Below are 12,258 nucleotides of genomic sequence, written 5' to 3' on the forward strand. Positions count from 1 at the left end.
TTCCCCTGACATTGTGACATTGGAATATTGATGGAAAGTAGCAAATTTGTTATAAATAAAAGGAAATGTAACAAACAACTTAATAAGATGATTCTGCAGAATTTGATGATCCGTCTACAATAGTGAGATCAGATCACCATGAGATAAACGTGCAGGTAAAATACTACATAACGAGAGTCAATATTGTCACCCAAGTGTCCAGGGCCGCTGATAGGGCAGTACAACCAGCCCTGTTGTACTGGGCCCAGCCCTATCAGCTCAGCAAGGGGGCCCGGGAAGCTTTATAGTTAATTTCTGACAGAATAAATTAAAATGCTTTACTAAACACCCCCTGCTCCTACTTGCTTTGCAGGTAGTACGCACATAATCCTGGGCCCCATTAGGGCAACAGAGGGGCTAAGGAAGTGAGATCACTGAAGGGACTTTATCTCCATTTTCAGGGGGTGTAGGCAGATAAAGCCATTCCGCATAATGCGCTGCATATGTTCTAGTTACGGCCACGGCTGCCCTCTGCTTGTACCATCCCTGGCGGAGTGATTCATGTGTACAATGCTCCCTCAGTAAGTGCTGTGGCTGAGTGAGAGACTTTTGTGAGATGGGCAAGTGGCTGAGAGGATGCAGGAAACCTAATCTGGCAGCAGTGCACAGCTTCTGGCAAGGGGCGGCACACAGTCACACTAACTACCATGGAAAGAAGGTACAGCCCTTGTCATTATGATGATCACATCACTTTAGATCCTCTATTTCTCTTCCACAGTGTCACATGGCTATTGGGTCTGAGTGTGTACAGACTTTTAAACAGTACAGTCATAACAAAGTCAGCACCCAATAGCTATGTGACACTGTGGAAGAGCAATAGATGATCTAAAGTGTTGTGATCCCCATAATGACAATAATCATAAGCATGGGGTGCTACTTTACACTTGTTACTTGTTTGGATGGAAGGAGGGCAGTAAAAACATGCAGCTGAGCTGTATTTTTTAACCACCCCCCCAACCACTCCTCCTTAAAGAAGCTTTCACCCAAGCTTTACAATTAGATCTGGCTGTCATTTTTTCATGTGGATCTGATTGAAACCTCCATGTAGGATGGAGTCCGGATGTACATAGATTTGAATCTGTTCACACCTGCCTATCTCTAGGTCCGTTCAGGTCCAAAAAAAAAATGGAAAAAGGACCGCGTTCTTTCCAATTTTTCCAGACCTAAACATAACAGATCAGCAGTAGCCTGATTTAAGTGGATAATCAAAGAGCAACACAGCAACAGGTGAGACAATCCCCTTTCTGAGTCACACAGTGAGAGTCCAGTCTGTGACCTGGGTTAGGGTTGCCACTTTTTTTTCAAGCCAAACCCGAACACTTTAGTGGCGTGCAGCAAAAAATTATTTTTTTTAGCATTCTGTAAAGGATTGTAAAAGACCTAGGACACCTTTGGGCGCTCCATGGAGAATAGTAATGTGGCTTGCATAGTGCCCACTCACCCTCCTATCAGGCACTGTTCTGAGCTACATTACTGCCTGAATATTGTGCCAAGGTTTAAAGTGAACTGAAACCTGGACACATGATTCAAAACCCGAACTGTCCGGGTGAATCCTGGACAGGTGGCAACCCTAACCTGGGTGTAGCAGAAGATGTGAAGGGAAGACTGATCGCACTGCCAGCATCAGAAAAAATTTGCTTTAATGTATAAAATCCACAAAGAAAAGCATCACAAACCCACAATACAGACATCGCAGGCACCCTGGACAGGTAAGTGTCCATTTATTAAAAGTCAGCAGCTGCAGTATTTGTAGCTGCTGGCTTTTAATATTTGTTTTTAGTGAACCCCCACTTTAAAGGAATAATAGATGCACCTTAAGGCTTAAGGAAAATTGAATCCTTAAAGTAAGCTGCAGCACTCTCATTCGCTAGCAGGAATGAGCTCAGTCTGGACAGAGATAAATATCCCTTAAAATATCACTTTTTCGAGGCAGAGTCAAGGGTGGGGGTACGGGGCCCCATGATTTCTAACAGCGGCCCTGCAAGTGTCACTTACCTCTTCCGAAATGTCCCCATTCCCGTGTAAAGGCCTCAATACTGACATCCATGAGCACAAGACTCACATTGGGAGAATTCCTCAATATCAATTCTTTATGGGTAAATGAATGTCCAAGTGGAGTAACCAAGGATTCTAGAGACATATCTCCATATATGGGGAACTTCTCTGTAAAGCAAAAAGAGATATAAATAGTTTACATCTGAGCATGACTGCCAAGTGTAAGAAGACAAAATACAGTTAGGGGCTGTATAGATAAAATACAAGGTTGGACATGGCTAGTATACAGGTAGAGGAGTGCTATACCTACCTAGACTAATATATGAGGAAGCCCAGATGAGCGTCATAAGGGCCATTACCTAACCAGATAATAGAAAATGACAAGATTGTAAGCTCTTCTGAGCAGGGCCCTCTTAATCCTCTTGTATTTTATTGTATTGTAACTGTATTGTCTCCTTTTTATATTGTAAAGTACTGCGTAAATTGCTGGCGCTATATACATCCTGAATAATGATAATAATAAGCAAGGTGAAGAAGGAAAACAGTTCCTGCCTAGATTAACCGCTTGCCGACCACCTCACGCCAATATACGTTGGCAGAAGAGCTCATACAGGCAGAATCACGTACCTGTACGTTGCCCTATAAGAGGCGGTCAGGGGGAAGCTCCGTGAGTCGGGTTGCGGGTCCCGCGGACTCGATCGCTGGGGATACCCGCAATCCTCTAACGGGGAGGAAAAACCTGCCTAGTGACAGTGTCACTGATCTCTGATCTCTGTGATTGGAGCAGAGATCAGTGACATGTCACACAAAGCCACGCCCCACAACACACTTAACCCTTACACTGCCACCTAGTGGTTAACCCCTTTACTGCCAGTGTCATTTACACAGGAATCAGTGCATTTGTATAGCACTGATTGCTGTATAAATGGCAATGGTCCCAAAAATGTGTCAAAAATGTCCCATGTGTCCGCCATAATGTCACAGTCACAAAAAAAAAAATCACTGATAGCCGCCATTACTAGTAAAAAAAAATATTAATAAAAATGCCATGAAACGATCCCCTATTTTATAAACTCTATAACTTTTGCGCAAACCAATCAATCATTGTGCTTATTGTGATTTTTTTTACCAAACATATGTAGAAGAATACGTATCGGCCTAAACTCAGGAAAAAAATAGTTTTTTATATATTTTTGGGGGATATTTATTGTAGCAAAGTGTAAAAAATAATGCATTTTTTTCAAAATTGTTGCTCTTTTTTTGTTTATAGCGCAAAATATAAAAAACATGTATATCACCATCAAATACCACCAAAAGAAAGCTCTATTTGTGGGGATTAAAGGACGCCAATTTTGTTTTGTAGCCACGTCAAATGGCCACGCAATTGTCAGTTAAAGTGACGCAGGGCCGAATCGCAAAAAGTGCTCTAGTCAGGAAAAGGGTAAATCCTTCAGGGGCTGAAGTGGTTAATACATGTACACAAGGCTGAGCTCAGCTAGGACCATTACACCAGGAACCAAAACTGATTATAGTAGGGACTAGTAAAAGTAAAAACAAGTAAAAAGACTAGAACTAGTACCAAAGAAAATAATGTTAGGCAAAACTAGAAAATGCATTTCCTGGAGAAAATGGGTGGGAATGCTGAATATCATCTCCCTATCTGCTAGCTGCCTGTCCTCTGAACACACTGGAAAAAACATCTCCTCACTATCTGCTAGCTGTCTGAGTGAGAGACAGTGTGAGAGAATCCTTCAAAACAAGCCTTAATAAATCCACAACAGTACATGCTATGGAAACAGCGACTTCACCGTTAGAGACACTCGGCCTTGGTGAACATATCAGTATAAAATTTATGTTGATAAATTTAAACATGTGGGCATGTCAGCGATTTAAAAGAGAAGTTGGCTGTGCGTTTCACTGGGAAATGTGAAGAATTTTATGCATCAAAACTTCCCCATCATATTGCCCCATCAATACGGCCCCCAACAAATTCACCCCATCAAAACTGCCCAATCATATTGCCCCATCTAAACGCCCCCCATCAAATTTGCCCCATCAAAACTGCCCCATCATATTGCCCCCATCAAAACTGCCCATCATATTGCCACCATCAAAACTGCCCCATCAAAACGCCCCCATCAAACTGCTCACATCAAAACTGTCCCATCATATTGCCCCCATCAAAACTGCCCCATCATATTGCCCCATCAAAACTGCCCATCATATTGCCACCATCAAAACAGCTCCCATCAAAATTGTCCCCAACATATTGCCCCATCAAAATGGCCCCCATCAAAACTGATCATATTGCCCCATCAAAACTGCCCCATCATAGTGCCCCCATCAAAACTGCCCCATCAAAACTGCACCATCATATTGTCCCATCACAACAGCCCCATCATATTGCCAACATCAAAACTGCCCCATCAAAATTGTCCCCATCAAAACTGCCCCATCTTATTGCCACCATCAAAACTGCCCCATCAAAACTGCCCCATCAAAACTGCCCCATCATATTGTCACCATCAAAGCTGCCCCATCAAAACTGCCCCATCATATTGCCACTATCAAAACTGCCCCATCATATTGCCCCCATAAAAACTGCCCATCATAGTGCCATCATCAAAACTGCCCATCATAGTGCCACCATCAACTGCCCCATCACAACAGCCCCCATCATATTGCCACCATCATAACTGCCCCATCATATTGCCACCATCAAAACTGCCCCATCATGTTGCCCCATCAAAACTGCCCCATCATATTGCCACCATCAAAATGGCCCCCATCAAGATTGCCCCATCATATTGTCACCATCAAAACTACCCCATCATATTGCCACCATCAAATCTGCCCAATCATATTGCCACCATCAAAACTGCCCCATCATATTGCCACCATCAAAACTGCCCCCTCATATTGCCACCATCAAAACTGCTCCATCAAAACTGCCCCATCTTATTGCCACCATCAAAACTTCCCCATTAAAACTGCCCCATCATATTGCCACCATTAAAACTGTCCCATCATATTTCCACTATCAAAACTGCTCCAATAAAACTGCCCCATCATATTGCCACCATCAAAACTGCCCATCAAAACTGCCCCATCAAAACTGCCCCATCATATTGCCCTCATCAAAACTGCCCCATCATAATGCCCCATCAAAACTGCCCATCATATTGCCACCATCAAAACTGCCCCATCAAAACGCCCCCATCAAACTGCTCACATCAAAACTGTCATATCATATTGCCCCCATCAAAACTGCCCCATCATATTGCCCCATCAAAACTGCCCCCATCAAAACTGCCCATCATATTGCCACCATCAAAACAGCTCCCATCAAAATTGTCCCCAACATATTGCCCCATCAAAATGGCCCCCATCAAAACTGATCATATTGCCCCATCAAAACTGCCCCATCATAGTGCCCCCATCAAAACTGCCCCATCAAAACTGCACCATCATATTGTCCCATCACAACAGCCCCATCATATTGCCACCATTAAAACTGCCCCATCTTATTGCCAACATCAAAACTGCCCCATCAAAATTGTCCCCATCAAAACTGCCCCATCTTATTGCCACCATCAAAACTGCCCCATCAAAACTGCCCCATCAAAACTGCCCCATCATATTGTCACCATCAAAGCTGCCCCATCAAAACTGCCCCATCATATTGCCACTATCAAAACTGCCCCATCATATTGCCCCCATAAAAACTGCCCATCATAGTGCCATCATCAAAACTGCCCATCATAGTGCCACCATCAACTGCCCCATCACAACAGCCCCCATCATATTGCCACCATCATAACTGCCCCATCATATTGCCACCATCAAAACTGCCCCATCATGTTGCCCCATCATATTGCCACCATCAAAATGGCCCCATCAAGATTGCCCCATCATATTGCCACCATCAAAACTACCCCATCATATTGCCACCATCAAATCTGCCCAATCATATTGCCACCATCAAAACTGCCCCATCATATTGCCACCATCAAAACTGCCCCCTCATATTGCCACCATCAAAACTGCTCCATCAAAACTGCCCCATCTTATTGCCACCATCAAAACTTCCCCATTAAAACTGCCCCATCATATTGCCACCATTAAAACTGTCCCATCATATTTCCACTATCAAAACTGCTCCATTAAAACTGCCCCATCATATTGCCACCATCAAAACTGCCCCATCATATTGCCACCATCAAAACTGCCCCAACAAAACTGCTCCATCAAAACTGCCCCATCATATTGCCACCATCAAAACTGCCCCATCATATCGCCCCATCAAAATGCCCCCATCAAACTGCTCACATCAAAACTGTCCCATCATATTGCCCCCCATCAAAACTGCCCCATCATATTGCTCTATCATATTGCCCCCATCAAAACTGCCACCATCAAAACTTCCCATCATATTGCCACCATCAAAACAGCTCCCATCAAAATTGCCCCCAACATGCTGCCCCATCAAAATGGCCCCCATCAAAACTGCGCCATCATATTGCTCCATCAAAACTGCCCCATCATATTGCCCCATCACAACAGCCCCATCATATTGCCACCATCAAAACTGCCCCATTAAAAATTGACCCATCAAAACTGCCCCATCATATTGCCACCATCAAAGCTGCCCCATCAAAATTGCCCCATCAAAACTGCCCCATCATATTGCCCCCATAAAAACTGCCCATCATATTGCCACCATCAAAACTACCCCATCATATTGCCACCATCAAATCTGCCCAATCATATTGCCACCATCAAAACTGCCCCATCATATTGCCACCATCAAAACTGCCCCCTCATATTGCCACCATCAAAACTGCTCCATCAAAACTGCCCCATCTTATTGCCACCATCAAAACTTCCCCATTAAAACTGCCCCATCATATTGCCACCATTAAAACTGTCCCATCATATTTCCACTATCAAAACTGCTCCATTAAAACTGCCCCATCATATTGCCACCATCAAAACTGCCCCATCAAAACTGCCCCATCATATTGCCCTCATCAAAACTGCCCCATCATATTGCCCCATCAAAACTGCCCATCATATTGCCACCATCAAAACTGCCCCATCAAAACGCCCCCATCAAACTGCTCACATCAAAACTGTCCCATCATATTGCCCCCATCAAAACTGCCCCATCATATTGCCCCATCAAAACTGCCCCCATCAAAACTGCCCATCATATTGCCACCATCAAAACAGCTCCCATCAAAATTGTCCCCAACATATTGCCCCATCAAAATGGCCCCCATCAAAACTGATCATATTGCCCCATCAAAACTGCCCCATCATAGTGCCCCCATCAAAACTGCCCCATCAAAACTGCACCATCATATTGTCCCATCACAACAGCCCCATCATATTGCCACCATTAAAACTGCCCCATCTTATTGCCAACATCAAAACTGCCCCATCAAAATTGTCCCCATCAAAACTGCCCCATCTTATTGCCACCATCAAAACTGCCCCATCAAAACTGCCCCATCATATTGTCACCATCAAAGCTGCCCCATCATATTGCCACTATCAAAACTGCCCCATCATATTGCCCCCATAAAAACTGCCCATCAAAGTGCCATCATCAAAACTGCCCATCATAGTGCCACCATCAACTGCCCCATCACAACAGCCCCCATCATATTGCCACCATCATAACTGCCCCATCATATTGCCACCATCAAAACTGCCCCATCATGTTGCCCCATCAAAACTGCCCCATCATATTGCCACCATCAAAATGGCCCCATCAAGATTGCCCCATCATATTGCCACCATCAAAACTACCCCATCATATTGCCACCATCAAATCTGCCCAATCATATTGCCACCATCAAAACTGCCCCATCATATTGCCACCATCAAAACTGCCCCCTCATATTGCCACCATCAAAACTGCTCCATCAAAACTGCCCCATCTTATTGCCACCATCAAAACTTCCCCATTAAAACTGCCCCATCATATTGCCACCATTAAAACTGTCCCATCATATTTCCACTATCAAAACTGCTCCATTAAAACTGCCCCATCATATTGCCACCATCAAAACTGCCCCATCAAAACTGCTCCATCAAAACTGCCCCATCATATTGCCACCATCAAAACTGCCCCATCATATCGCCCCATCAAAATGCCCCCATCAAACTGCTCACATCAAAACTGTCCCATCATATTGCCCCCCCATCAAAACTGCCCCATCATATTGCCCTATCATATTGCCCCCATCAAAACTGCCACCATCAAAACTTCCCATCATATTGCCACCATCAAAACAGCTCCCATCAAAATTGCCCCCAACATGCTGCCCCATCAAAATGGCCCCCATCAAAACTGCGCCATCATATTGCTCCATCAAAACTGCCCCATCATATTGCCCCCATCAAAACTGCCCCATCATATTGCCCCATCAAAACTGCCCCCATCAAAACTGCCCATCATATTGCCACCATCAAAACAGCTCCCATCAAAATTGTCCCCAACATTTGCCCCATCAAAATGGCCCCCATCAAAACTGATCATATTGCCCCATCAAAACTGCCCCATCATAGTGCCCCCATCAAAACTGCCCCATCAAAACTGCACCATCATATTGTCCCATCACAACAGCCCCATCATATTGCCACCATTAAAACTGCCCCATCTTATTGCCAACATCAAAACTGCCCCATCAAAATTGTCCCCATCAAAACTGCCCCATCTTATTGCCACCATCAAAACTGCCCCATCAAAACTGCCCCATCATATTGTCACCATCAAAGCTGCCCCATCAAAACTGCCCCATCATATTGCCACTATCAAAACTGCCCCATCATATTGCCCCCATAAAAACTGCCCATCATAGTGCCATCATCAAAACTGCCCATCATAGTGCCACCATCAACTGCCCCATCACAACAGCCCCCATCATATTGCCACCATCATAACTGCCCCATCATATTGCCACCATCAAAACTGCCCCATCATGTTGCCCCATCAAAACTGCCCCATCATATTGCCACCATCAAAATGGCCCCATCAAGATTGCCCCATCATATTGCCACCATCAAAACTACCCCATCATATTGCCACCATCAAATCTGCCCAATCATATTGCCACCAACAAAACTGCCCCATCATATTGCCACCATCAAAACTGCCCCCTCATATTGCCACCATCAAAACTGCTCCATCAAAACTGCCCCATCTTATTGCCACCATCAAAACTTCCCCATTAAAACTGCCCCATCATATTGCCACCATTAAAACTGTCCCATCATATTTCCACTATCAAAACTGCTCCATTAAAACTGCCCCATCATATTGCCACCATCAAAACTGCCCCATCATATTGCCACCATCAAAACTGCCCCATCAAAACTGCTCCATCAAAACTGCCCCATCATATTGCCACCATCAAAACTGCCCCATCATATCGCCCCATCAAAATGCCCCCATCAAACTGCTCACATCAAAACTGTCCCATCATATTGCCCCCCATCAAAACTGCCCCATCATATTGCCCTATCATATTGCCCCCATCAAAACTGCCACCATCAAAACTTCCCATCATATTGCCACCATCAAAACAGCTCCCATCAAAATTGCCCCCAACATGCTGCCCCATCAAAATGGCCCCCATCAAAACTGCGCCATCATATTGCTCCATCAAAACTGCCCCATCATATTGCCCCATCACAACAGCCCCATCATATTGCCACCATCAAAACTGCCCCATTAAAAATTGACCCATCAAAACTGCCCCATCATATTGCCACCATCAAAGCTGCCCCATCAAAATTTCCCCATCAAAACTGCCCCATAATATTGCCACCATCAAAACTACCCCATCATATTGCCACCATCAAATCTGCCCAATCATATTGCCACCATCAAAACTGCCCCATCATATTGCCACCATCAAAACTGCCCCCTCATATTGCCACCATCAAAACTGCTCCATCAAAACTGTCCCATCTTATTGCCACCATCAAAACTTCCCCATTAAAACTGCCCCATCATATTGCCACCATTAAAACTGTCCCATCATATTTCCACTATCAAAACTGCTCCATTAAAACTGCCCCATCATATTGCCACCATCAAAACTGCCCCATCAAAACTGCCCCATCAAAACTGCCCCATCATATTGCCCTCATCAAAACTGCCCCATCATATTGCCCCATCAAAACTGCCCATCATATTGCCACCATCAAAACTGCCCCATCAAAACGCCCCCATCAAACTGCTCACATCGAAACTGTCCCATCATATTGCCCCCATCAAAACTGCCCCATCATATTGCCCCATCAAAACTGCCCCCATCAAAACTGCCCATCATATTGCCACCATCAAAACAGCTCCCATCAAAATTGTCCCCAACATATTGCCCCATCAAAATGGCCCCCATCAAAACTGATCATATTGCCCCATCAAAACTGCCCCATCATAGTGCCCCCATCAAAACTGCCCCATCAAAACTGCACCATCATATTGTCCCATCACAACAGCCCCATCATATTGCCACCATTAAAACTGCCCCATCTTATTGCCAACATCAAAACTGCCCATCATAGTGCCACCATCAACTGCCCCATCACAACAGCCCCCATCATATTGCCACCATCATAACTGCCCCATCATATTGCCACCATCAAAACTGCCCCATCATGTTGCCCCATCAAAACTGCCCCATCATATTGCCACCATCAAAATGGCCCCATCAAGATTGCCCCATCATATTGCCACCATCAAAACTACCCCATCATATTGCCACCATCAAATCTGCCCAATCATATTGCCACCATCAAAACTGCCCCATCATATTGCCACCATCAAAACTGCCCCCTCATATTGCCACCATCAAAACTGCTCCATCAAAACTGCCCCATCTTATTGCCACCATCAAAACTTCCCCATTAAAACTGCCCCATCATATTGCCACCATTAAAACTGTCCCATCATATTTCCACTATCAAAACTGCTCCATTAAAACTGCCCCATCATATTGCCACCATCAAAACTGCCCCATCATATTGCCACCATCAAAACTGCCCCATCAAAACTGCTCCATCAAAACTGCCCCATCATATTGCCACCATCAAAACTGCCCCATCATATCGCCCCATCAAAATGCCCCCATCAAACTGCTCACATCAAAACTGTCCCATCATATTGCCCCCCATCAAAACTGCCCCATCATATTGCCCTATCATATTGCCTCCATCAAAACTGCCACCATCAAAACTTCCCATCATATTGCCACCATCAAAACAGCTCCCATCAAAATTGCCCCCAACATGCTGCCCCATCAAAATGGCCCCCATCAAAACTGCGCCATCATATTGCTCCATCAAAACTGCCCCATCATATTGCCCCATCACAACAGCCCCATCATATTGCCACCAACAAAACTGCCCCATTAAAAATTGACCCATCAAAACTGCCCCATCATATTGCCACCATCAAAGCTGCCCCATCAAAATTGCCCCATCAAAACTGCCCCATCATATTGCCCCCATAAAAACTGCCCATCATATTGCCACCATCAAAACTACCCCATCATATTGCCACCATCAAATCTGCCCAATCATATTGCCACCATCAAAACTGCCCCATCATATTGCCACCATCAAAACTGCCCCCTCATATTGCCACCATCAAAACTGCTCCATCAAAACTGTCCCATCTTATTGCCACCATCAAAACTTCCCCATTAAAACTGCCCCATCATATTGCCACCATTAAAACTGTCCCATCATATTTCCACTATCAAAACTGCTCCATTAAAACTGCCCCATCATATTGCCACCATCAAAACTGCCCCATCAAAACTGCCCCATCATATTGCCCTCATCAAAACTGCCCCATCATATTGCCCCATCAAAACTGCCCATCATATTGCCGCCATCAAAACTGCCCCATCAAAACGCCCCCATCAAACTGCTCACATCGAAACTGTCCCATCATATTGCCCCCATCAAAACTGCCCCATCATATTGCCCCATCAAAACTGCCCCCATCAAAACTGCCCATCATATTGCCACCATCAAAACAGCTCCCATCAAAATTGTCCCCAACATATTGCCCCATCAAAATGGCCCCCATCAAAACTGATCATATTGCCCCATCAAAACTGCCCCATCATAGTGCCCCCATCAAAACTGCCCCATCAAAACTGCACCATCATATTGTCCCATCACAACAGCCCCATCATATTG

At 44.8% G+C, this 12,258-nt stretch overlaps 1 protein-coding gene across 1 annotated transcript in view; it reads right to left on the bottom strand.

Moving 5' to 3' along the window:
- LOC143961585 (proteinase-activated receptor 1-like) overlaps nucleotides 1-2,198 on the bottom strand; it is a 65,927-nt gene extending 63,729 nt beyond the window's left edge. Inside the window, exon 1 of the mRNA XM_077470894.1 lies at nucleotides 2,035-2,198. Coding sequence (XP_077327020.1) covers nucleotides 2,035-2,179 — 145 coding nt within the window. The 5' untranslated portion in view covers nucleotides 2,180-2,198. The remainder of the gene's footprint in view (nucleotides 1-2,034) is intronic.
- Nucleotides 2,199-12,258: the final 10,060 nt, after the last annotated feature.

The sequence above is a fragment of the Lithobates pipiens genome, unplaced genomic scaffold (genome assembly GCF_037356315.1).
Source record: "Lithobates pipiens isolate NorthernLeopardFrog02 unplaced genomic scaffold, aLitPip1_a1.2 Scaffold_8, whole genome shotgun sequence".
Taxonomy (NCBI): domain Eukaryota; kingdom Metazoa; phylum Chordata; class Amphibia; order Anura; family Ranidae; genus Lithobates; species Lithobates pipiens.